The 24674-nt window shown below is 46.3% G+C and overlaps 3 protein-coding genes across 4 annotated transcripts in view; 1 reads left to right on the top strand and 2 right to left on the bottom strand.

Moving 5' to 3' along the window:
- Positions 1–11597, bottom strand: part of PNPLA7 (patatin like phospholipase domain containing 7) — a 125885-nt gene extending 114288 nt beyond the window's left edge. Inside the window, exons 1-9 of one of the 2 annotated variants that reach the window (XM_040531088.1) lie at positions 11380–11597; positions 11199–11254; positions 8746–8811; positions 8227–8314; positions 7498–7580; positions 4826–4914; positions 4257–4397; positions 2695–2854; positions 434–514 (exon numbers count right to left, since the gene is read on the bottom strand). In XM_040531088.1, the coding sequence (XP_040387022.1) occupies positions 434–514; positions 2695–2854; positions 4257–4397; positions 4826–4914; positions 7498–7580; positions 8227–8314; positions 8746–8811; positions 11199–11234 (744 nt within the window). In that variant the 5' untranslated portion in view covers positions 11235–11254; positions 11380–11597. Of the gene's footprint in view, positions 1–433; positions 515–2694; positions 2855–4256; positions 4398–4825; positions 4915–7497; positions 7581–8226; positions 8315–8745; positions 8812–10013; positions 10032–11198; positions 11255–11379 lie in introns of those variants that run through there. The other variant, XM_040531089.1, reaches the window with a different exon arrangement.
- Positions 11598–11907: 310 nt separating this feature from the next.
- MRPL41 (mitochondrial ribosomal protein L41) lies at positions 11908–12411 on the top strand. The gene has a single exon (XM_040531091.1). The coding sequence runs from the start codon at positions 11908–11910 to the stop codon at positions 12313–12315; it is 408 nt and encodes a 135-aa protein (XP_040387025.1). The 3' UTR covers positions 12316–12411.
- Positions 12412–13894: 1483 nt separating this feature from the next.
- DPH7 (diphthamide biosynthesis 7) lies at positions 13895–22944 on the bottom strand. The gene is made up of 9 exons (XM_040531090.1): positions 22695–22944; positions 22310–22446; positions 21768–21855; positions 20902–20996; positions 19065–19231; positions 18463–18535; positions 17592–17657; positions 17219–17391; positions 13895–15964 (listed from the first exon to the last, which is right to left on the bottom strand). Exons 1-9 carry the CDS (start codon positions 22830–22832, stop codon positions 15354–15356), a joined length of 1548 nt encoding a protein of 515 aa, XP_040387024.1. The 5' UTR covers positions 22833–22944; the 3' UTR covers positions 13895–15353.
- Positions 22945–24674: the final 1730 nt, after the last annotated feature.

Below are 24674 nucleotides of genomic sequence, written 5' to 3'. Positions count from 1 at the left end.
AGTGGTTTCACAGTATAATTACAATAATAACAACCGTCAGATTATTTTCACTGGAGTAAATAAAAACAAATTTGTTAAGTAATAAGTCAAACCATATAAAATCCAGGAATTCTGGGCCCTAACCTGGTCGTTCTCCTGACTTCCTTGTGACCTTGAGCAAATCAAAAACTATACCTCAGTTTTTCCAGACATAAATGAAAGATTCAAACCCTGATGTTTAGCAGAAAAGTTGCTGAGAAATAGCCAGTGTTACACTGTTAAGCATGCATTTTTCACAACCAGTTTACAGCTGTAAAGGAGAAAAAGGACTGGTTAAAGAAACTTTAGCTGCTCCAATTCTTTCCTAGTAATGTTGAAAGTTTACTTCTCCCCCCACACCAGGCTCAAGGACATAAGACAGCACCGCAGGAAACCTGCACATTCAAGAACTTACCGTGATAACATCTAGAATGCTGAGAAGGCTGTGGACACTGTCTCCTGCCAGCACCTCCTTAACAACCACTTCTGTTCCATCCTGCAAGTGTAGGATAGAAGCTTACTGTAGGCTCACAGATGCATATATATGGCATATACAGAGTGTTTTAGAAAGCTTAACTTGCTGTCATTCTCCCAGATAGTCTGAACAGCCCTAACAGAAATGGTCCCCCATTAGAACTTGGATGCTAGTCTTCTCTCTGCTCTGATGGAAGTGTGCTAATTCACATCACAAAGATTGCAAACCACCATTCTAATAGACAGCAGGAAAACCACAAGACATTCAAAGACACTCCAGTGCAGTTCAGGAAGTGATAAATTAAAGGAAACTACAAGCCTCTTTTGTCTAGGGGTAGATGTCACCCACTTGTCTTTGCTATGTAACAAAGAAAAACAAAAAAGCTTTCTTCACTCTGAAACAGAATTAGCTCCCTTTATTAAAGGATTACATATCAATAAGCAGTAAAACAGAAAAAAGGGAAAAGCTGTAGTGGGTTTATGTGGCAAGGTTTTGGTAGCGGGAGGGGGGGCATAGGGCTGGATTCTGCGAGAAGAATCCAGAAGCATCCAGAAGCTGCCCCGTGTTAGGTAAGGGCCCCACTCCTGGCCAGAGCTGGGCCAACAAGCAACATTGTATGCGCCTCTGTGAGGCAGATTTAAGAAAGGGGGAAAAAAACTGCTGGGGAACAGCAGCTGGGAGAGAGAGGAGTGAGAACCAGCCTTGCAGCCCCCAGGGTCAGTGCAGCAGGAGGCAGGAGGTGCTCCAGGCACGCAGCACAAGTTCCCCTGCGGCCTGTGGAGAGGCCCCTGGTGGAGCAGGCTGTCCCCCTGCAGCCCATGGGTCCCACATGGAGCAGATCTCCACGCTGCAGCCCCCCCGTGGAGGAGCCCCCGCTGGAGCAGGTGGATGTGGCCTGGAGGAGGCTGCGGCCCATGGAGAGCCCCCGCAGGCGCAGGCCCCGGGCCGGAGCTGCAGCCCATGGAGAGGAGCCCACGCAGGAGCAGGGGTCTGGGGGGAGCTGCAGCCCGTGGGGACCCAGGTTGGAGCAGTTTGCTCCTGGGGGATGGATGGACCCCATGGTACGGACCCACAGGGGAGCAGTTCTTGAAGAGCTGCTGCCTGTGGGAAGCCCACGCAGGATCAGGTCAGCAAGGACGGCATCCCGTGGGAGGCACCCCCCATGGAGCAGGGGCAGAGAGTGACCAAGAAGGAGCGGCAGAGACGAAGCGCTATAGACTGACCACAGACCATTCCCCCCTTCCCCTGTGCCACTCAGGGGGAGGAGGTGGAAGAGGGTGGATGGGGAAAAGGCGTTTTTGGTTTCTTTCCTTTGTTTCTCATTTCTCTAGCTTGTTAGTAATAGGCAATAAATCTTACTATCTCCCTACTCTGAGTCTGTTTTGCCCGTCACGATAATTGTTGCGGGATCTCCCCATCCTTATCTCAACCCTTGAGCCCTTTGCAACGTATTTTCTCCCCCTCCCCTTCGAGGAGGGGGAGTGAGAGAGCGGCTGTGGTTGAGCTCGACTGCCCACCCGAGTAAAACCAGCACAAAAGTATATATAGAAATCAGAAAATTTTAGGTCATTAGAAACCCTAGCAAATGCATTTTCAGCCACCAAAACTGAATTAAACTTGAAAAGTTCAGTCAAGAATAATTAAAAAAAAAAAGTAATCCAAATGGGCAGAATGGATTGCAATGGATTGCACTTAATGTTTTAAGACTCACCCACAATACAAGCTATCGTTTCTTTTCCTTGTCTACCCAAAAGTGAATCTGGGTCTGCCACCTTCCAGGCAAGCCCCTTAACTAGCAGGCTAAAATATTTTGGAGCACAGCATCACTTGGTCTCTTCTACTGACACTGTCCTATTCTGTACCCCTAATTTATATAACCATCATCCAAAATGAGGATGTTTCCAACAGTATGCAAAGCCAGTCTTGCACCCCAATCTCCCGCAGTAACTATGTGACCAGAGTATGTGAGGTTATTTCAGAATGCCCCATAACTGCTGCGTTTAGCTCACTCTTCTAACACATGGTGGACCACAGCTCAAAACCTTCACCTTGAAATATCACGGCCCTGATGGGTTGGAAGCAGTCTTTACTAAAATCAGTATGATTCAAACGTAAGTTTAATCAATGCTTAATAATTCATGCCAACACACATGCTATACCAAGAGATTTATCTCAAGAACCATGACTTAGTTTATTCTTACGTTTTCTTGAATGCAAACTTCCAATTTTCCATCTTGCACAACATAGATGCTGTTATCAAGCTGCCCAGGACGGAAGATGTATTCACCTTCGTGCAACTGCACAAAAAACATGTGCTTGCACAGTTCCAGGAAAAGAGGCTTCTCAAAGTGACCAAGGACCCTGCAGGAAAGAAAATGAAATATTAGCTTTTTCCCCCCTTCTATGCAAAGGGAAACCTAAAGCTGTCACCACCCTTGGAAAATCCTTCCTAAATCACCAAAGCCCTCACAAAAGACCTTAGAGGAAGTTGTAGCACAGCAGTACAATGGTCTGGCATTTCCTAGTGCGTAAGTCACCAAGACAGAAATGCAGGAGTGCTGTAAAATGCTGAGAAGTGTAAATACTGGAGTTCCTTTTTGAACATCACACCAAACAATGCCAGCAGGCTCAAAAGGAAGTAGACCTAGTCTTCATCAAGCAAATGCTAACATGTCTTTTCAAGGGGAAGAAATATAAAAACCCACAACAGATTTACACATTGTATGACAAAAGCTACCCTTTGTAACTTTCCCTTGTAGTACAGCTACCCCAGTGTAACCAGAACACATGAGAAATACTGAAGGGAAAAAAATCCCATCATTGTATCCTTGTAAATTTGTACCACCTCCTGCAGGCAATGTGCAACTGGACTCCTGTGACACTGAAACTAGTTAGTCACCACCAGGCAGACGGAAATCTCCATCTTAAAACTAAGCATTCTGTGCACAGCACCAGAAGGGCCTTCCATATAGCTCCATTAGCTCACACTTAACACGATCAATCAGTCTAATTCTTCTGCAACATCAATTAGTCATAGGACGTCAGAATTCCACAGGAGAAAGCTTAGATGACTTAAATAGTAGTTTTACTACAGTACCAAAGTAATTTTATTAGAGTACCAAAACATCTATTATGTATGACCTCCGGGACTAAATTAGATTGTAATAGGAAAAAAAAATAACATATGAAAACAAAACCAAAGGTCCAGATCGGAAACTCTTCCTTTTTGCTTTGGCAGCAATATCAACACTTAACTGAATTGGCACAATGACCTTCCTATCACCCCTCCAGAGGGCTGTGGAGATTAAGTTGGCTTTGATTTTATTTGTAACCTTTTTAGCTAGACAAGTAAAAAATTCCGCAGTTTAGCAAGTTGTCAATATGGCAGCCAATTAGTATTTACTAATTATGACAACGTTTGCACAAAAAATGGTCAGATACGGTCTAAAGGGAATTTTAAAAATGCACTAACAAAAATCTGTTCACATTAGAAAAATCTTACTATCTCCAAATTTAGGCACTAAACTGTCTCCCCCATCCCACTCTATTTTCTTTTTAATGCACTCCAGTATTTTCTTAGTTTCTAGAAATTTGGAAACTATTTAACTTTTTCATCATGCTCAGGTGAAGTTTCTTTCAACTGTTTCAATACTCTGACCACACAGAGATAAATTTTAAGGCTTTAAATGAGGCAGCAAGAATATTTATATCACTTGAATATCCATCAAAAGCAAAATAAAGTTATTTTTCCATTTAACATTACCTAACGTTTTTAAGCATGTATAGGACTTCCGATGGCAAATGGGAATTCTTTACATCAAATTCTGTCAGATCTGCCTCTAGCAGAGAGGGAGGTGGTTCCTTGGGCTGCAGAGTTGGACACTCTTTCTTGATACGCAGAATCCTACAAATCAAAACACCAGAAGGTCAGGGTGGCATCTCATCTGTCTTAGCAGCCAGCTGTACACGGGCACCATAGGCTGAGTGCAATACCAAAAGCACACTATACCAAGTTACACATTATCAAATAGATAAAACAGCAGTGTTCCACTCTCCGACTGCTCCCTTCCTGCCTTCTTCAGCAAAGCTACAGACAATGCTGCAGGCACACCCACTCCATTTCAACAAACTTCCCAGCAGAATGCAAGGCCAATGCCCAGCTGGGAGACCAAAGGATTGTGAAAAACAGCAGCAATGGAAAAACACTGTGCTAGGGATTGGTTCCACACCCCATACACACAGACAAAACAAAACACCGCCACCACACGCAACACAACAAACACACAACAGCACCCATCGCATGAATTCTCCCCTTCCCAAGAGCCCAAGTACCTTTTTGCCAAATTTAAAACTTTTGCCCGCTTCCGCATCCTTTGGCGAGGCACAGTGTTCCCAACCAGAGAGTTTGGAAGGGTTGTAACCTAGGAGGAAGTAACAAAACCAGAAACATTTACTAAAAAACAAAACCTTAGTTCCAACCCTGCAAAAGATCCGACTTACCTACCAGGTCATTAGAACATGAGTAGAGTGAGGCAATAATATAAGACTTTGAGGACTGGAACAACACCTATTTCAGGGTCACTTTCTTTCTAGACATAAAGCAGAGTATATTTTGATCTTGAAAAGCAACCACTACAGTGGTAATGGATGGCAGTGAAGAAAAAGAAACCCTTAGCTATACAAATTCTCACTTAGGAACACCCAACGTCAGGCTGAGAAGTAACATTTAAAGTTCCAGTATTCCTTTGGCAGTCTGATGTTAACACACCAGGGCCTGATTCATTTTTCAACTGGTGACAAACAGCAACACAGACATGCAGCTGGCCTTTTGCTTCCTTTTCACAGTAACTAAGTGCCACCTTCTGGAGAATTGCAACAACTGCAAGACCAAGAAAATAACCTCATTAATAAGCAAAGTATTACTACTTTCCTCACCAAAAAAAAAAAAATAAAAATAAAAAAATCTTCAATTAGTTTGGAGACTTTTTTCCTTTTTCTTTCTTTTTTTTTTTTTAATGAGTAAAAGCTTGGCATTTTACCAAAAATGCATGAAATATTTCACTTCAAACAGCAGTTTGCAATATTCTATATATCTCAGTCGGGAGCAAAAGCAAAAGGCAAGGTCTAAACCCCTCCAACCCCCCCCCAAAACCAAAATGATTTTACCATGTGAAATTCTAGGCAGCTTTATATAAACATGTCAGACAATATGAAAATTACGAAGTTATGAATTTCAGAAGCACAGTCCAAGAACAACGCTCAGTTTAAAACCAGCAGTGTCTATCATCAATCCCAAATATCTGAATTCATCTGAGCAAAGCGCAGGAGGCAGAGGGCTGCGGCAGCCCACAAGAGGAAGCGATCCCCCACAAGCGGTGTCTGACAAAGCAAGGTTATTTATCCGTACCTTATTTCTCTACACATTGTTAAGCAGTGTCTGTGTGAGCACACAGCTGGACTCGAGCAGGCTGTCCCACAGACAGCGAGGACGCCTGCAGCCCCACTCTGCCGGTGGTCCTGAAGGGGCCGCTCCAGCCCCCTCCTGCCTCGCAGGTCCCACGGGCCGGGGACCCCCCCAGACCCGCACCCTGGATCTGACTCCGCAGGACAGCGGGCAGGGAGCACACATCGCAGTCAGGACTAAGTTGCCTTTTTCTTCCACCAGCCATTTGTATCTGACTACAAGCAGACAATAACCGTTTGCTACTCTGAAAAGAGTTCAGAGTCCCCATCTGAGTAAGATGCAGCTTTCCAAAGGGGCTCTCTCAATAACATTGTATGTACTAAAACTCCAAGAAGTTGCTACACAGACTTTGGCACTGATAGTGTTGAGCAAGGAAGTCACCTCGACACCCAGGTCCTATCGCGTTTGGTTTTCTTACAAGCTTGCACATCTCTGCACTGACATAGCCATTCATTCCTCCTCTGAAAAGATTAGTTCTTTTGGCCATGGTGGTACTGTCGATCGGGGGAAAAAAGAATCTCACGTTCAGCACACACTAAACAGCCTCAAGGGAAGCAAGGCAGGAACATTAACGTCCTCAGTTAACTGAAAACCAGACCATCAGTGGTGAAAACCTAGGATGCCTACCAAGGCTAGCCTAGTTAGTCACAGGAAATGTCTGTTCAAACCTTCTTGTTACAAGTGAAAAAGACAAAGTGAAACTGTAAAGACACACATAAAAAAAAAAAAAAAAGAGACAACTAAGTATCAGAAAGGCAGCCATAGACTTTTAGGATTTAACCAATTGATCAGCCAGAGTCAAACTAGATCCCATGCAGGAACTGACCTCTGACTGATAGAAAATTCAAGGAGACATTTTAGAATAATAGGGCACAAACAACATCAGGACAGGAAACCTAGGGCACACATAACATTCCTTGCTGCAATCTAAGGCAAAGTTCAATCACTGGATAAAGCCCTCTGGAATAGTCTGTAATTATAGTTTGAAAGTCTTATTTGCAATTCAAGAAAACAAGGGCTCATACATTGAAGTGGTTAGCGCTCTTCATAGGTAGACTGCAGAAAGATAAATCTAAGTACGTGCTCCCCAAATAGACTGGCCGTCTCCTAACATGGGAAAGACGGTGTCAGCTTTGAACATAAGGACCGCACTAGAAGCCGTTATCTGAAAAGGACAATCCTCAATATAGACACTGAATATCTTGAATATAATTCTAAATATAGAAAAAGATAGGTAGATTACTATAGATAATCAACCATCAATTCCATAGAGGAGTATTCTTTGATTCACCACTATTCCTTGATGTCTGAAAATATTCCTGAAGGAGGTAAGGTTTAATCAGAAAGAGAAGCCTGTGCTGTTCTGTTCGCAATTCTGGCAAAATTCCAGGAATTCTGACACATCCCCAAAATTTCAGGGAAGTTTAATAGGTCAAAGATCCTGAGCCAGACTAAGCAAGTGAAATATTTCAAAATTTACCAGACCTCCTAAACTGGATTTTAATCTTTACGTCCCTCCAACTGTGCCAAACGTTCTTACCTTTCTCATGATCTTCCGCCCATAGAACATCACTTTGTCTCGCTTGCGAAATCTGTATTGAGGCACGTGTGGTTGAAGTTGTTCTAAAACAGAGAAGTTTCCCATCAGAAACCATCTGCAGCTTTATGTTACAGGCAGAAAGAAGACTAAGCACGAGTTGTCAGCTTTGTTACTTCCATAATAGCCACAGTTCCTGTCTGCTACGAAGCAAACTATTGTGGCCAGCACTTCGAATTCAAACCAGCACAAGACATCTCACGATTCAGCTCCGGTTAGCCAAGCCAGACTAGGGATGAGCTAGCTTAAGGCTCCACCTAATCACTGGGGGAGGTAAAAAGGCTCTCTAAACAGGTAGAGAGATCAGGGGACTTTAATAGCACAAAAGGAAGCCTCCAGTTCACTTGTCTCATTATTTTAACAGTGAAATCACAGCAGGCTTGAAATTATTTGTAAGCCAAGTGACATTAAGGCTACCATACACTAGAGAAACAAAAGTCTCCAGTGTCTTGCACAAGACAGTTATGAATTTGACATTCAGAGCTGGGTAAGTGTATCAACACAAGTTCTTTATCCTGTTAAAGCTTTTTTTCTGCAGAAGCCACTACCTTCACAGCAAGCAGTTATTGCAAATTGACCCAGAATTTACCACATAATGCTACAAAAATACTGAAGGTTACTGAGAAAAAATACTGCCAAAACTGTTTTTCAACATTGTTGTTGAGTACTTACTAGACTGTTTCACTCTTCTGTAGATGACAATCACAACAATCCCTATCAGGAGCAAAGCAACTGCAGCTCCGATTGCAATTCCAGTCAACTGTGGGAAGAATTTACAGGGGAAACAAATTAACGACTTTTGTAGTTGAAAGTTATTTTATGTTTTGGAGAACACTTAGCTAAGTAAGTGGCCTGAATATCAAGCACATTCATAAATATTTGAGTTTTAACTAAAACATCACACATTCAAGAAGTTTAAATATAAATTATATCTGTGCTTCATAAGCTTATATGCGAAATATTCAGCATTCTTTCCCCAAAGATCTATGAGCTGATGAGCTAAATATACAAGTGATGAAATAAGAGGAATTAATTCCTGCCTCATGCACAGCAACAATAAGGAAACAAAAATTCCTCTCAGTCTACTCAGACTTCAACTTAGACAAAGCAGAGTTCTTGGAGCTTACAAGCAAGTGCACACTATTTATGCACACGCAATCTTTCATCCAGTTGATTAAAGCTGTACATTACCATAGTAGTCTGTATTCTGTCTTCTACAAATTGAAGAATTCGTGTTCCACCTGCTGGTAACACAGCCTAGCACCAAAAGGAAAGTGAAATTAGTTTCCCACAACAGGCAAAAAGCCTCCATAAAAACATCTCAGTGTCTGCCCTGCCATACACAGTACAACCTGATTATATTTTCCAATGTCTTTCTTTCAACCATCACCCACTTTGAAACACAACACATTCAGTGGGGAGGGGCCAGTACTGGAGTTCTATATTGGTGTCAGTTCCTAAACCATGCTAAAACAGGGTCAAACAGTGAGGTGATAGCTTTTTTTTTTTTTTTGATGACTATGTTACTCAGAGCAATAAGGACAAGAGTGGAACTTTACGTTTTTATGAGACTAAGAAAATAAGCAATAAAGTGGCAGATGAAATTCAGCATAAACCAGGAAGATATGCACGTGGGTAAAAGCTCTAACTCAGGTATACAGTTCTGGAACCTATCCTGACTGTTGTTATTCTGGGAAAAAAATGTGGAAGTTATAAAAGCTGGAAGTTTGACAGCTCAAAACTTACCTGAGCGGAGGTAAAAAGCAAACCAAATATTAGGAGCAAGTAGGAAACCAAAAAGAGTATAAGAACACACCAGCCAGCAAGTCTTAAGTCTGACTCAAACCTTACAAGTACTTGAATCTTGTTTTTTGGTCCCAATTTTTGCCCTCAGTTCCAGACTTGGATGATGTCTTAATTTAGCTTTGCAACCAAAAGAAAACTGCAAGTGCACGCTGAGAGTCACCAAACCACGAGAGTCTCCCTCATCAAAGTTCATTCCGGGTTTGCAGTGCCTGACCAGCCGATGCTTGCAGATGAGATTTTATCTTCTGAGGCTGCTTTAACGCAGCGTACCAACAACGTTCCCAACATCCTCGAACTATCGCTGTTATCAGTGCCGGACTGTTATTAGTGGGATGGCAGTGAAAAGTCACAATAAAAAAAAACGTTGAAAAGCTGTTAGCCACCAATACAGACTGGCACAGCCAGTGAGTTCGCAATATTAGTCAGTTGTGGTCACTTAGTTTGTTTCTCCTTGACAGCGTCAGGGTTACGCACAGTTCTGCTACTATCCAGGCCTGTACGAGCTCAAATAACACGGAAAACAGGAGTTGCCAACTGACAGTCACATTGCTGCTACGTGAGAAGAAACAAATTCACGACAAACCAAAACACGCACACGCAGAGCCCTCCTATCACAGTACAAAAAGTCAGTACGGGAAAGAAAAAATTCAGACCTCCGGGAGAGACTGAGAGGCTCATATATGGTTTATTACCAACAGCAGCGTGAAAAACATTCCCCCCACAGCATGGGGAGACTTTCAAGCACTGGTGATCCTTTGGGAACGGCAGGGAAAGCCAACAAGCAGGATGTGACCTCACAGGCACCCGAGCCATGTAAGCAGTTCTTCATAAGAAGACAGCCCCTGGAACAGCTGTGAAATTGTTAAATCACCAGCCCTGCACAGCCGCAACATCCCAAGGCTGCAGGACGCAGCCTCCACTACCAGCACCTGCGTTCAAGGACCTCACGGAGTCCTCAGAAGCCTTCAGACAACCCTCAGACACAAAACTTGTTTTGAACATCCCTGAGAAGACCGGCACTTCACTGGAAAATAAAGCGGTGATAGGCTACGAGTATGCGTCAACGTGAAAATAATTTGTCTGCTTTTTCCCCGAGGTTTAATTCTCATTTTCGTAATGAAAATTTCACAGTAGATAAAAATACAGAGCTACGTAAGTAACGCTCACACCCATCCAGAGTACCGAGCACAGAGCAAGCAGCTCCAGCGAGAACTTAGGAACTTTGCATTGCAATCAAAGGTAAGCAGGGAGCCATGCCCCGCACAGGGAAGGGTGCAAAGCCTCCGCCGGCGCAGAAAGCAGGACCTTAAATTAGAATTCCTCCGAACACCAGACTTCCTTGTGGCTCACGGGCACACCTGGCCGCACGCCTACAGTTTGGCTACAGATACTGGATTTGCACCAGAAAACACCTTTTACCTGCCTATGAGCACGCCGTACGTAGCTTTGAGTTCCAACAAGGACTATTTCCTATCGCGGGCCCTGTGTGTCATTACAGGAAAGGCGACAAGTGCCCCGATGGACTGTGAGCTGCTTATGTATGATCAAGCGCAAGGCACGTAGGAACCGCGTCATGCTGCTGACGGCCGAGAAGACGAAGCAGAGAGCGAGCGGCTTGGGGGAAAAACAAAGTGAAAAATGATGAAGTACAATCCACCAAGAGCGGGACCGATCCCGAAACGTCTGGAAGGTTAAAACCCCCGTGAGGAAAAGCTCTCCCAGAGTAACACCGCACGGAACGACGGTACTCGGACGCTGCCAGGCGAGGCACGCCGGGCTTCGGGTCCTGGAAACGCTGAGAGATAAAAACGTCAAAAGCCGACAGGAGCCCCCCGTACCTCCAGGCTGCTGCTGTTGCCCTCCTCTTCGTCCATGCCTGCCGGTGCCGGGGCCCCTGAGGGAAGAAGGCGAGCTCAGCGACGAGAGCGACCGCGCCCTGCCCCCGCCCCCCGCCCCCCGCGCTCGTTTTGGGGCAAAAAACAAACCCGAAACCGCGGGCGGGGGCCGCGCAGCGCCCACCTGCCCCAAGCCGGGGCTGCTTTTTGTGAAAGCTCCGCTTCTCCGCTACGCTCCCCACCGGAAAGCCTCGCTGCAGGCAGGCAGGCGGCGGCCGGGGGGCTCGGCACCGGTACCGGCACCGCCGGGAGCCCCCGCGCGGCCCCGCGCTGCGAACGGGGCCGAACGGGGCCGAACGGGGCCGAACGGGGCCGAAGCCAGGCCCGGCCCCGCCCCCTCGCCCGCCCCCGCCCCCGCCCCCGCCGCTGAGGGGAGCGGCAAGCCCCGCCCACCCAGCCGGCCTCCTCGCTGCTGGTTGGCCCCCTCCAGCCCCGCGCCGAGAGCAGGCTAAGATAGGCGCCGCGGATTGGCCAGCGCCTTCCGGCCAGTGGGAGCGGGAGGTGCTGCGGGGTGCGGGTGCGGGCTGTGTGAGGGGAGCCGCGCGCTGCTGGGAGGCGGCGGCGGCGGAGCCGGGGGTCAGAGCTCGGAGCCCTCAGCCCGGCGCCGCCTTCCCCCGTCCCGCCGCTTCCTGAGGGGCCGCAGGAGCCCGGCATGGGGCTGCTGGCCCAGCTGGCCCGCGGGCTGGTGCGAGGCGCTGACCGCATGTCCCCGTTCACCAGCAAGCGCGGCCCCCGGAGCCACAACAAGGGCCGCGGGGCCAAGAAGCTGGGCGTGCTGACCTCCAGCAAGAAGTTCCTCCTCGTCAAGGAGATGGTGCCGCAGTTCGTCGTCCCCGACCTGGCGGGCTTCAAGCTCAAGCCCTACGTCTCGTACCGCGCCCCCGAGGGCTCCGAGCCGCCGCTGACGGCCAAGCTGCTCTTCAGCGAGGTGGTGGCGCCCCGCATCGAGAAGGACGTGAAGGAAGGCGCCTTCGACCCCAACGACCTGCAGAAGTACGGCTTCGAGCCCACGCAGGAAGGCAAGCTCTTCCAGCTCTTCCCCAAGAACTACGTGCGCTAGGGAGCCGCTGCCGTGAGCGGTGGTGGGAGAGACTTGGCCTGCGCCCGCAAACCCGGGACTGTTTCTTTCAGTGGGCATTAAAAGCCGATCCTTCTGCTTTGTCTTTCTGCAATGTGTGATTTAAATCGCGGTGGGGGAGCTGGCAGCTTGTTCCTCATCAGTGAGCAGGGAAGGCGTTAGCTGGCTTGCACCGTGTGTATAGCGGCACGCGTGGGTGTCCTGCTCTCAGACGAGAGCTGATTGACCACACGCTGGTAATAGCAGGAGGGAGTTTCTCTCCAGGCCACAGAAACAAATGAGCCTGACCTCCAGGAACGAGGGAGGGCTCCTCTGCCTCCAGGAGTGTCTGGAGCTGTGGAAGGAGCCACTTCCAGTTGAAGTGTCCCTGGTCAGTACTGCCACAGCTCTGCTGCAAGTCGCAAGCACAGCCAAAAGCGGAATGCTCAAATAAATTTCTCCCTAGGTAAAGGGAAATGTTCCCCTAAAACAGGGATAAGATCTCCAACAAAGCTTTACCCTAAGCTCTCTGAGCAGGAGCTGTAGCTTATATTGAATGGCACAATTATTCCAGGCTTTCCCAAGCCTTAAAACTACTCTTTTGAAGTAAATCAAGATACAGTTAATTGTTACAGTGTCTGTTCCTTAGCAGTGCAGGTGCTTGACCTTTGAAGATAGATGCTTAAATTTGAAATACATCTCAAGAACTGTCTTTGACATAGATTCCTGAAAGAGCAATGCCCTACAATTCATAAAATGAAACATATACAGGCAGCACTTAAGAGTTGTGTGGAACTGCTTATGAAGTAAAAATAGCTAAATTCTAAGTACATTGCTGGAAATAACGTTTTTCCCCTGACGCATAAGTACTGGAGTTTTTGATAAAACGGTTCTATGCAACAGATCTGTGTGGGGGCTGTAGCACTGCCCAAAGGTACTTTTTTTTTTTTTTTCGTGAGGCTTTCCAAATACAAAGTACTGCAAAGCTTGAGTATCAGCTAATTTAATTAAAATGAAATTTTTCACGTTTGGAGAAAAGATGCATGTTACCCATGTTCTCTGTGAGCATCCAGTCTGTAATGAAGACTGACAGATAAGTCCTTAAAGTGTTTTGTAAAAACAAAACCATCAAGGTTGGATACAGCTGTGATGATGGGGAGGGATTCTGTGTTTGCTTCTACTTGGCAGGACTGCGTTCAGGGCTGAAACCCCAAATACTTGTCTACTCAGTCTTCTGAAGAACAAGCACGCCACCAGTCACCCTTAAAGAAACCGAGCTGTTACGTGACAGGGATGGAGGTCCTCAGGTGGACTAACTGGCTAAAGATGGGAAACAGGAAGAGTAAATAGCTGATTTTTGTGGCGGAATGATGCCAGCGGTAGTGTTCTGCAGGAGTTTGTCCTGGAATAAGACACACAACTGAAGACAGTGAATCACTCTTCTTAGTAACAAATTCTTTTGCCTTAGATCAGTGTGGATTGTAACAACACTGGCTTTATGTTGTTTAGTGATTATAAACGTAGCAATAATCCAACCAAAGTGTGAAAGGCTTTTTTAAAAAATCAAAACAACCAAGAAAGGTAAATCACTTGTATTGATTTTATTTTAGAAACATCCAAAAATAGGGCGTTTTTTTAACAAAAGCTCTTGTTCACAATACTAATACGAATCTTAATGTAACAGCGCTTGAGAGTTTTTTAAAATACACATTCACCTTTGAAAAAAGAGTTTCAAAGCAGTAAAATTCTTATCTACTGTACCTCGTTTTAGATGCAGCACTGTTACAGAAAGTTGTTGCTGGTGTTTCTTTCCCTCCAGGCAACTAATTCTTTAGGACTCTCAAAGAGAAACCATGCAAGCTAGAAATTACCTACCTAGTCTAAGCTTTTTTTTTGTTTCTAGAAGGAAATTAAAAACAGAGAAAGTGTTCCAGAAACGGTGTTTTGCTGATATTTCACAGTGAAAAAAGAAAGCTAATGGAGTAACCATGAGAAATTCTGCAGCCATTCCTGGAGGTAGTTAGGGCAATGCTGTTAAGATTTTGGTTTCTGTACTTTGAACTTAAAAAGTGTCAGGAAACATTGCCTATACTTTTTGGAGCTTTTGATTTTAAAGCTGTTCACCTTTAAAAAAAACCTGTAAGAACTTGACTTTGGACCTAAATGTACGTCTCAGTATGGAGAAAAAAAAACAAACAACAGTTTGATGCCTACAGGGTGGGGAGGGGGTTGGTTAAGTGTGGCACTAAAACACAAGCAGGGCTCCCTACACAAGTTCTGCTAAGCCAGCTCCTGCTTAGCTTGGAGAGTGATAGAGTGAGATTGCATCCAGGTGATGAGTCTGATGTAAAGTTTGAGTGTGCAGATATACCAGAATCGTTACAAGAAAGGCCCTAATTGGAACAAAGCTTCCTGTTGCTGAGCTGCTCTCTGTCACACTAGTCAGTTTGGATTTCCTTCCATAAAAGGAATTTCTTTTTACAAAGTGTCACCATAAGCACAATGCACTGTCAGTATCTGGACTGCCTTTGAGTGTCTTCTCAAAGAACATGCTAGTTTACGGATCACACGACAAGCTACGTGCACATCTAAGCCTCTACTCATGGACTTTTTTGAGAAATGCATGGAAACCTCTGATCGCAACGTGTGTGTTTGGCTACATGGAGGAGCACAGGCAAGTTCGGTTTGTTTTAGAAGGAGGAGAACAGGCTTCAGTCACACAAATGCAAACCAGCCTTGAAGGGATTCCAACATAACGTACAAACGGGTAGCCTCTGAGAGGAAGGCTGTGAATGTACTACTTTGAATTAGTACATTAAGGGAAAACTGAATAAACGTGTCTGTGCTCGACCACACTTCTCAAAACAAAAATTTTCCTCAGTGCTGAAAATAAAACCATCAGGAAATAACTCCATCAGTATTGACTTCTAAAGACTCACAAACTTAACCATAAGAACTGGAAAAACCCAAAAGAAATAAGGGCATAAGCTTAGATGTTACTGTCAGTGCAGAAATTTTCCTACCCTTTTCCCTTGGGACTGTCAATGCAAACTTTCAGCTGTTCTTTCAGGTGGAGATCTAGTACTGGCCATCTCCGAAGGGGTGGCCAGGCTCATTTCCCACTTCCAGACGTGTAGGATATTATCATAGAAAGAACAGGTTGCTACAATGCTCATTTCTTTTGGACTGTCTGAAGAGCTGGCTGAATCGTCGCTTCTGTCCAGGCTCATCCCGTTGGGTCTCTTAACTCCCGGGTCAGAACTGCCGACTGACTCAGGGTCTCCCCCTCGGTCAGTGCCCGAACTCTCCCTTAAACCGGGCTCCCTACCCAGGTCAGGATCCCCAGACGGCTTAGGACGCGCCTCGTCTTTGAGCGGCAAGGCAGGGCCCTCGCTCTCCTCATCCAATATTACATCAAAAGTAGCTGTGGGAGACTCGTAAATTATCTTCAGGTTTCGAACCTGCAAATTCAGTCTCTCGTCTCCTTCCTCTGGTCTTGCCACAAGCTCCCCCGAAGACTGGCATGTAGCAGCAGAGTCCTGGGCTGCAGACAAGGAATCCCTGGGGCAGAGTCTTGACCAGTCAGCCCCATAGGCCAAGGAATTGTGCAAGACGTAGGATGACAGGATGATACATTCCTCCATGTTCTCCGCTTTAAAAAAAATAATAATAATAATAATGAAATGAGCAGAAATCAAGTTGTGAAACAGTTTGTTGCAGACTGCTTGCAAGCCATTCTAATACTGACTTTGTGACAGAATCAGAACATCCCAAGTTGGAGGGGACCCGCAAGGATCATCAAGGCCAACTCCTGGCCCACACAGGACCACCCAAAAATCGCCCCCTGTCTGAGAGTGTTGAGCTCCGACAGGCTTGGTGCTGTGACTGCCCTGGGGAGCCTGTCCCAGTGTCATACAAGAATTGTTGTCCTACCCCACAGAACTGGTTAAGGCCTTCTTGACAACAGAGTTAAGCATCCTAGGAGGAACAAGGTACTGGCTCTCCTGACAGTTCTTCAGCCACCTCTCACTAGCCTTGATTTTCCCCAGTTCAGTGAGCAGACAGGAGAAGAGGGTTTAATGTGCATGACGTTTAAGAGCTTCATTATTCAAAATACCTAAACAGGCTCAAGAAAGACAAGACAGATCATACAGCGATCTCCAATTAGCCACAAATATAACAGATAAGATTGGTAGACCAGGTTCTGGTTATTAATAGATTGCAGATGTGTTCTTCCCAGGTGCTTTCAGCATTTGACTCTGATATTAAGTGGACATCAAGTTCCTCCCTTCCCTATACAGAAGAAATGTCATCCTCATTTCAGAAGCTGTGGATCTGCCCAAGGCCTGAAGAAGCCCAGCAATGCAACCATTTTATGCGGATTGTATTAGTAATGTAAATGCAAACAGCTTTTTAATCACATAAATACCTTCTGATTCATGCGGAGAGCTTATTCATGCTATTCTAGATGAACCAGACCGCACAGGACTTCCTTTCTGAGGCAATAACCAATTCACCAGCAGGTCAGTAACTTCTGCTGACAGTAAAGCATCACCTGATACTCACAAGAACCTCTTTGAACCACCAAGATGAACACAAACCGGAATGGTCACGTCAGCAGGTAGTGCTTTTACACCAAGGCAAACAGGCCTTGCTCCCATGAGAAGTTATGAGAGATTTACGCATGAATAATGACAGTGCCTTGGCGCAGCCTATCATGCCAACAGTGAGGGCAGGTCTGGGAAAGCTGGAAGAGTTACTTTAAGTTGGAATAAATGTCTCAGGCTATTAACAATATCTGGATCTTTCTAGCAGGCTCAGAGCTGGAGCTTCCCCATTAACTTGGAGGCAGGGGAGGAGAGCGGCAGAGCAGTGCAAGAGCATCTCTCTTCCACTGAACACTCACCCATGCTTCCACGGCAGTCCAGGATTTTGAATCCGCTCTGCATGCAGGCTGCTAACAGCACAAAATCACAAGTTGGGTGCCACTTTAGCCTCCAAACTCCACCTTCAACGTGGGTGTCTGCCAGCGGCTGCTTCATGTTCCTGGTGTCCCACAACAGCACGTGCTCGTCGTAGCTGCAGATGCATCACAAATTAACATGTGGACGAGCAGCATAGCTGATTCAGTGCAACAAGTTCGGAAGAAAATTAGGAAATATCACATGCTCTTCACCTCACTGAATTTCTAAAGAAGCCACAGCTTGGAAAGCAGTAGCACATTCAAGGTAACCGAGGGGGATAATCACACTAGTGAAGAGCAGCTAGGAGGGATTTACCTGCCAGTAGCCAGAAGATTCTCCCGGTGGGGACTGCACTGAATGCTGCACACACCCATTGAATGTCTGCAAAAGAGCAACATACAGCAGAGGGAAGAGACAATGATACACGATTTGAGAAGGGGTTCTTCCTTGAACTTCAAGGATTCGGAGTGCAATTTACTGCATCAAGGTGTCTCAAGAAAGGAGAGTAAGGTGGACTCAAATTTCAGCCCAATGAAGCGCCCAGGCAGAGTTCCATCTACACAGTCCAACAGCTTTTCCAGAGCAAAACTTCTACCCACACAGTCTCTTGGCATGAATATTTTCTAGTAATATTTGTAACATAAACTGCTCATCAGAATGAGCAGAAATTCTTCAGAAATTCAGCAAAACACCTCAATTCCCAGAAGACTTTACTCTCAACATTAATATTTCCATAATCCAGAGTGTTTTAAGGCTACATATAAAATTTCACTGGAAAGCTGTACATACTGTTTTAATCATACTCTGCAAAATACATATATCACCAGAAAAAAAAATACTTTAAATGATTGAACAGTGGAGAATATTTTTAAAAAAAAAAACTTCCACAATAATATATCCAAATTTAACACACACAAAAATCCCCAAAATAAGAGCATAAATCATGACGCTTCTTTTACGAAGAAGCCATCACCATCTTCCTGTTTGGAAGCGATTCATCGATTGTTTCGAAAGACATGGAAAGAAAGCTTCAACCTGAAGCTATCCTGATGAAAAATCTAATTTCTCTCTCCATGCCCCATAGGAGGCACAAACAAGACTCCACGGTCCTTGTTCATCTCTGCATGCATAGCTTGGGAAGGGACACGACAGCTTTGGGGTCCAGCTGCAGGCATAGCTTGTTTACCTCCTGCTGGTGAAGACAGGAGTCTCTGGACTGCACCTGGTGTCCCAGCCTTTTAGCAGGTTGTCATCTCCTCCTGCACAAAGACGAAATACAGGTACCCTAAACACCACCCAAATGACCACAGCAAGGCACAGAAGCAAAACAGTTAACACAGAGCTAATGCTTTTCGGCCCTAGGATATCAGAGCATTTAACAGACACACCAACTATCCTTTGAGGCTCACAGTACCCTCACCAGAGAAGAGACATGTAATAACAATACCCTCACTTTGCTAAGCAAAAAAATAAAAAATAAAAATTAGAAGCAAAAAAGACTGGACTCTAGAATCTCTCTGGCTCTCTTGCACACCCCAACACATCACCATCTTTTTTGCCAATAGCCAGCCAAAGCACATTTTAAAAGACAAGGTTTCTCCTAATTAACCCCAATTTCTTCCCACAAGCAAGAAGCTTTTTGACTCTAGCAGAGGCCCCAGCTCTTTCAGGAGGTGTGATGGAAGCAGCATACCCAATCCTGGACAGTAAAATCCCAAGGAACACACATCCCTAAACAAGGCATCCCCTTAAAACACAACTTAATTGAGATTCCCAGTACTTACAAACCTGAATACACAATATCAGTGTTCCAGTAATTGAAAGCAGCAATCCAGGCCTCAAATTTGTGAGCTTCCCACTGGTTCAGGACATGCACAGAAGGAGCAGATTCATCTATGGAGAACAGATTCAGCTTCCCCTCCGAATCACTGCTGATCACTCGCAGAGGACACCCACTGCAGTGGAACACAGAGCAAACATTAGAAATTACTGAAACTGATGTCCCAGGAGGTTGCTAGAGTAAAAATTAGCAGCCAGAGTAGAGATAGATAGCATGTTTGATTCAACTGAACATTAAGAGAAACTGGTACTGCAGTGGAGGGACGGATGCATTTACACAGTTATTTTCAGCTTTCCATCTTTAAATCATCTATGTTGGTGGTGGTGCCCATTCCCTGATCTCTCAGAGGGAGCAATCTGCTCACGTTCATTTGAGTGAAAGAAAAACACCTTGGGTCTTTCTTTCCCCTACATGCTTAACCTGACTTCTCATGTGCTTGATATTAAAATTAATTAATTCCATGTGAAGAGGGACTTTTTCCCCTCCACACCAGATTGACAAGGACCTCTGAGAGTCTCTTCCCTCCACAAATGAGAGGCTTACTTCACTGCCATCAGAGGCATCCAAAGCGCTAGCAGATCCTGACCTTTCCTGTTCTTTTCCCATGGTACACTACTGCTGCATTTTCTGGACACAATGTACTTAAAACACCAGCAAAAGTTTTGCAGATCACAGTGCACAGATTTTAGGACATTCCCTGATGTGAACTAGGTACCTTCTGATTGGTTACCTGCAATTGCAAGTACTGATTTTGGTGACTCGGGGCTTCTTTCTAGTCCTACATCATACACTACTTACTAAACCATATTGAATTTCCCAGATTTCCACACAAGAGACACGGGGTCACCCCCTAGCCCTGCTTTCCCACTAGTTCTACAGAGAGGCAAAGGCTGCACATTCAGCTTCCAGAGGGGGTTACTTGTCTCTCAACAGACAACAGTGACAGGCTTCAAAGGGGATTTTCATCATGGCAAACATCATTCATCTTGAAGGGCAGAAGCAAGAGGAAGATTAGATGTAAAGAAGAAAGTAGAACTGGAAATTCTACTTATTCATTAAACAACACAGAAAACACATGCACATAAACAGCTTTAATTAGCAAAAGCAACTGAACGCCTGCCCTTCAACATTAAGCACAGTACTGCCTGGGCCCCCCTGCTTTCCAGCCTTACACTGAAAGCACTGCCCCTTGCTTTGCACATAACTTACAGAAAACACACACCCTACCCCTTCCATGGGACAGCTAATTCATGTTATTTAATGCAGTGATGCCATTTCTGAAGTCAAATGTATGAGAGGAAGGAGCCACTTCCAAACCAAATCTCTTCTGCTTGTCATGAAACCGCAGCTAAAATTTTTACGTGGAATATTTCCTTACTATCCCTTTTTAAGCAGAACTTCACACTGAAATTTCAACTGTTCTAAGATTAGATGGAGAAACCGAGTTGGATCCAGTGGATCAAGTTGCATCCCACTGTGGTCTTTCGAAAGAGATGTCTCTGGCTCACCTGCAGCCTTTCACCATTGCACAACCCCAGATTTGTGGTTTGATTAGGCTCTGCTCTTGTTACAGTTGCCACAGTATACTTTCTTGTTCCTTTGTTACCCTTGCTCTGGAAACAGTAACTTCTAGAGAAGGTAAAGGAATGCAGTTGGCTGCAAGAATGCCTTAAGCCACTTCCACAAAAAAAGACACCAGTTTCATTCAACTAAAGCCTCAGCTTGTATCTGTGAACTGTCACACACAAAAAAACCTTGACAGCAGCCTCCATTTCCCATCCTCACCATTGCTCTCGTCCCGTGGACCAGTCTAAGGACAAGGCCAGACGCCGTGCACCAAGATCGACCCTGAAGCATGGCTCCAACATGCAGCTGTTCTTCTACTGGAAAGAAAAGGAAGTGGTTAAGACTGAGAAGACAGCAAGTACATAACATGTGTGCTGCCTGCACGTACAGCGGGTGTCTTCCAGAGACAGAGAAGCACATTAGGGTCCCACACAACGGATGAGATGAAATGTCCCGAAGCAATGTACAATTGCTCATCACTAGCTAAAGGACAAACATTATGCATACACAGCACGCCCACCCCTTTGCTTTCCACATCCCACCAAATCCCCCTTAAATTTTGCTTCCTCTTGGTGAGCGATGAAGTTCAGAACTGATTATCTGGCTGCTGAATTCCCTTACAGACTGGTTTTCCCTTTCTTCACTCTGTGGGAATGGCTCTCTCAATTAGTCCCTTTTCCCACCAACTCAGAAAAACCCTTCTCCAAAACTCTTCCCAGCTTTTAACAACTTTGCACCTTCTGCTTTCCCTGCTGGAGGGTAAAGATGGACTAACTGGTAACAGTTTCCAAGTTCTGCTGTTGCTCTCCCCATGCCTTCACCTCCCACACCCTGCACGTGGTAGAGCCCGGCCAGTCTTTCTTGGTGCCACGAACAAGTTTGTGGCATTTATGAGAAATGTTAGCAGAAGACAAAAGAAGCATTAAAAAACAAACAACAACAACAACAAAACTAAGTCCACTGAGAAAGCCCTGAAAACCATATACCTTCCCTGCAAAGTCCCTGAGCATTGCTAATAAATCTAGAGCTGTATTAAATCTGAGTTAAAAACAGGTTGAGCATCAGCAGGCGTTACAGCCACCTACCTCACTTCCAGTCAGGTGGCAGAATTCCACGGCCCCTGTTGAGTTTGCAATGCCAACCATGGGATGTTCTGCAACTGGAACATGGCACCTAAAAGATGCAACAGTTCAACAAGTCTTGAATGTACATCTGTCTTGAGTTTAAGCAAGATAGCAGAGTCATAATATTTATTCCAGGATGCAGAAAGCGGTACTTGATCAAAAAATTTCATGAAGAAAATCTGCGGCTCAAAGTTCCCACAAGCCTGCATCAGGGGGAAAATATTATACATATGCGGGAAATCTAAGATATATCATTATATAGACAAACGACATCCAAAGTCACTGACAAGCTGCTCATAAGCAATCTAAAGAATTTAACAAAGAAACGAGCAGAGTCTTTGCTCACTGAAGTGAACTGCTTTCCTCCGAGAAGTCAGGGACAGTTTAACTAATAAACGTGAACTTTACTGCCATACCAATGGCCAGAAAGGGACCCCAAAGCAGCAGACCCCGCTGTGGTCTCCAGCTGCTGTGAGCTCCAAGCCTTGCCGGGCCAGCCTTACCACTTGATATCTAGGATGGCGGCGGTGTCTATCCTTTGGATTTCGGTCAGCGGGATGTAAGGCTGCTCCTCGTTGTAGTGGTACAGGTAGAGGCGCCCTGTCCGGTCGCAGGCCTCATTGCTTCCTCTGGAATCACTCTACGCCAACAATTAGGAAGAAAGAACCGGGCTTAGCGGCACCTCTACCTCCTTCACACCTCCCCGCACCAGGACCGCTGGGAAGAAGAGCACGGCACAGGGCTCCCGTTTTGAAGCCCCCTCCTGAGGACCACGGAGCGCCGCCGGGCCCCTGCTCCCCGCACGGCGCCCGCTCCCCGCGGCCCCCCGAGCCCGAGCGGGGCCCGGCTGAGGCGGGTGCCCCCCCCCCAACCCCCCGGCGGGCTCACCGCGGCGGGCGGGCGGAGGTGGTAGGTGCCGCAGGCCAGGATGCTGTGCCAGCCCTCCACCGGGCACCACTCCACGGCGTCGGCGCTGAACTCCGTGTCCACCACCTGCAGCGTCCTCGTCCGGCACGGCGCCGCCATCTCAGGCCGCCCGCATGCTGCGCCCGGCCGGCCCCGGCAGCCGCGCTCCTCCGCGCCGCGGCGGGGCGGAGCGGAGCGGGACGGGGAGGATCCGCCGCCCGTCTGCTTCCCGGTCAGCGGGGCGGGACCGGCCCCGGGAGGGGAGCCCCGGGCCCCGCCGCCCTCCGAGGGGCGCCGAGAGCGGCCCCGGGCTCCTTCTGCGCCCGCGGGGCTCCCAGCACGGCGCGGCCCGAGGCAGGGCTCCGAGGGCCGTGTGCGAAGGGCTCTCGTCCCTAACGCCGAGGGGAAGCCGGCGCTATCCCGCTTCGTCCTCTCGGCCGCTCCAGCGCCCCTCAGGACCTTCATCCTCTCCCCTTTTGCCCGTCTCTGCTCGGATGTTCCTCAACTGCTGCAGGCCCCGGCTGGATCCCCTCATCCTCTGAGCCTCTCCCATGTCCCTACGGTCCTGAGACACGGCCGCACACCACCCCACACACCACCCCGCTGGGTTCTTCGCCCAACAGATGTCCCTGTGGGCCTGTTCCACCAGCCAAAGGGCTCACGCCCAAAGCACTCGGCTCATCCTGCAGTGCTTCCCCAAAAGCAACACTTTTATTGATGCCAGATTTTGTCTGTCTACCAGTCGACCTCATAAGGTCTTTCCACAGTTCTTCACTCAGCCTCTAGTATTGCTATTACCCTGAAGAACCTTGTGAGTAGATGTTATCACCTTCCTGATTCATTACTTTTTCACAATTATTTTCTAATATATTGAGCATAAACTATTAACTTCAGAAAGAAAAAAAAAAATCCCTTTAACTCTTTCTTTCCTGTCTTTTAACCCACTGTTTGCCCATGCGAGGACCCTCCCCCTTTCCTTCTTTTCTTCCTTTAAGTGCCTTGAGCAAGGTTGATGGTCAAGCACAGTTGGGGAGCCCAAGCACGGCAGCCAAATCCTCTTTATCCCCTGCTTGTTGATGTCCTTAAAGTAATTCAAAGAGGCTTTTGGAGCAGGACTTGCCTGTACAAAGCTGTGCTGATTCCTCCCCAGTATTTAGCCATTGATGCTGCATTGTAGCATCCGTGAATTTGCTAAGGGAAAGTGCTGCACTTTCCAGCTGTATTTTGCCTCACCTGCCCCAAAACTCATCTCAGAAGCTGTTATCACACATGTGACTGGTACCACGGACAAGGTTGCACATCCCAGCTGGTAGCTCAGCTTATCCATCCTTGAGTTCCTTTAGAGCTCGTAGGTGGCATTGTCTGGTCCTGGCAACTCGCTACTGCTCATTTCATCTGAACTTCAATCTCTCTGAAAAGCACTTCAGTTTTAAGCAGATTCTCTGATGAGCTCCCCATATGGAAGCATTCCTGTGTGAATTCCCTCAGCTCTTACACAGTGAACACACCTGTAAACAATTCACTTGTTTTTGCCTGCTGGATCTTCAGGCCAGACCTTCCCTTTACTGTGCATCATGTCTGACTCGGGCAGTCTCCCTGCTCTTGATGTTTCAAAATTACTTGTGTGTTTTATAATTTGAACATTCTTCAAGTTCCATTTTCCTTTGTGTTATTTTTTTCTCCACATTTAACCTGCCAAATGTTATTCTTCCCATCTTCTGCACTTGGACACAAGCTCAGTTTATAAAGGATTTCTTCTTGCTCTAAGAGCATCCCATGCTCTGTTGTTTAATCACACCAGCCTCCTCTTGTCCTCTCTCAATCCTGTTTTGATAGGTGGTAAACATTTGTTCCCAGCCCCAAGGCAATGTCTTACACCATTTCCATGCCACCTGTGCGTAGTTAATTCTTTGAACTGCCCTTTTTCCTTTGCCAGTTTCATTTAAAAATATGTCATCACCA

This window comes from Cygnus olor, chromosome 19, assembly GCF_009769625.2.
Source record: "Cygnus olor isolate bCygOlo1 chromosome 19, bCygOlo1.pri.v2, whole genome shotgun sequence".
Taxonomy (NCBI): Eukaryota; Metazoa; Chordata; class Aves; order Anseriformes; family Anatidae; genus Cygnus; species Cygnus olor.
Note: the sequence above shows the minus strand (reverse complement) of the source record. Positions and strands in the feature narration are given on the sequence as shown.

Bases quoted from the DNA above. Each gene is read 5' to 3' on its own strand.
- DPH7 (XM_040531090.1), bottom strand. From the start codon at position 22,832: ATGGCGGCGCCGTGCCGGACGAGGACGCTGCAGGTGGTGGACACGGAG. The intron at 22,447-22,694 runs GTGAGCCCGCCG...TTGTTGGCGTAG, and splicing joins ACCTCCGCCCGCCCGCCGCG to AGTGATTCCAGAGGAAGCAA. The intron at 17,658-18,462 runs GTAAACAAGCTA...GCTCTTTTGCAG, and splicing joins CCTGTCTTCACCAGCAGGAG to ACATTCAATGGGTGTGTGCA.
- MRPL41 (XM_040531091.1), top strand. From the start codon at position 11,908: ATGGGGCTGCTGGCCCAGCTGGCCCGCGGGCTGGTGCGAGGCGCTGAC.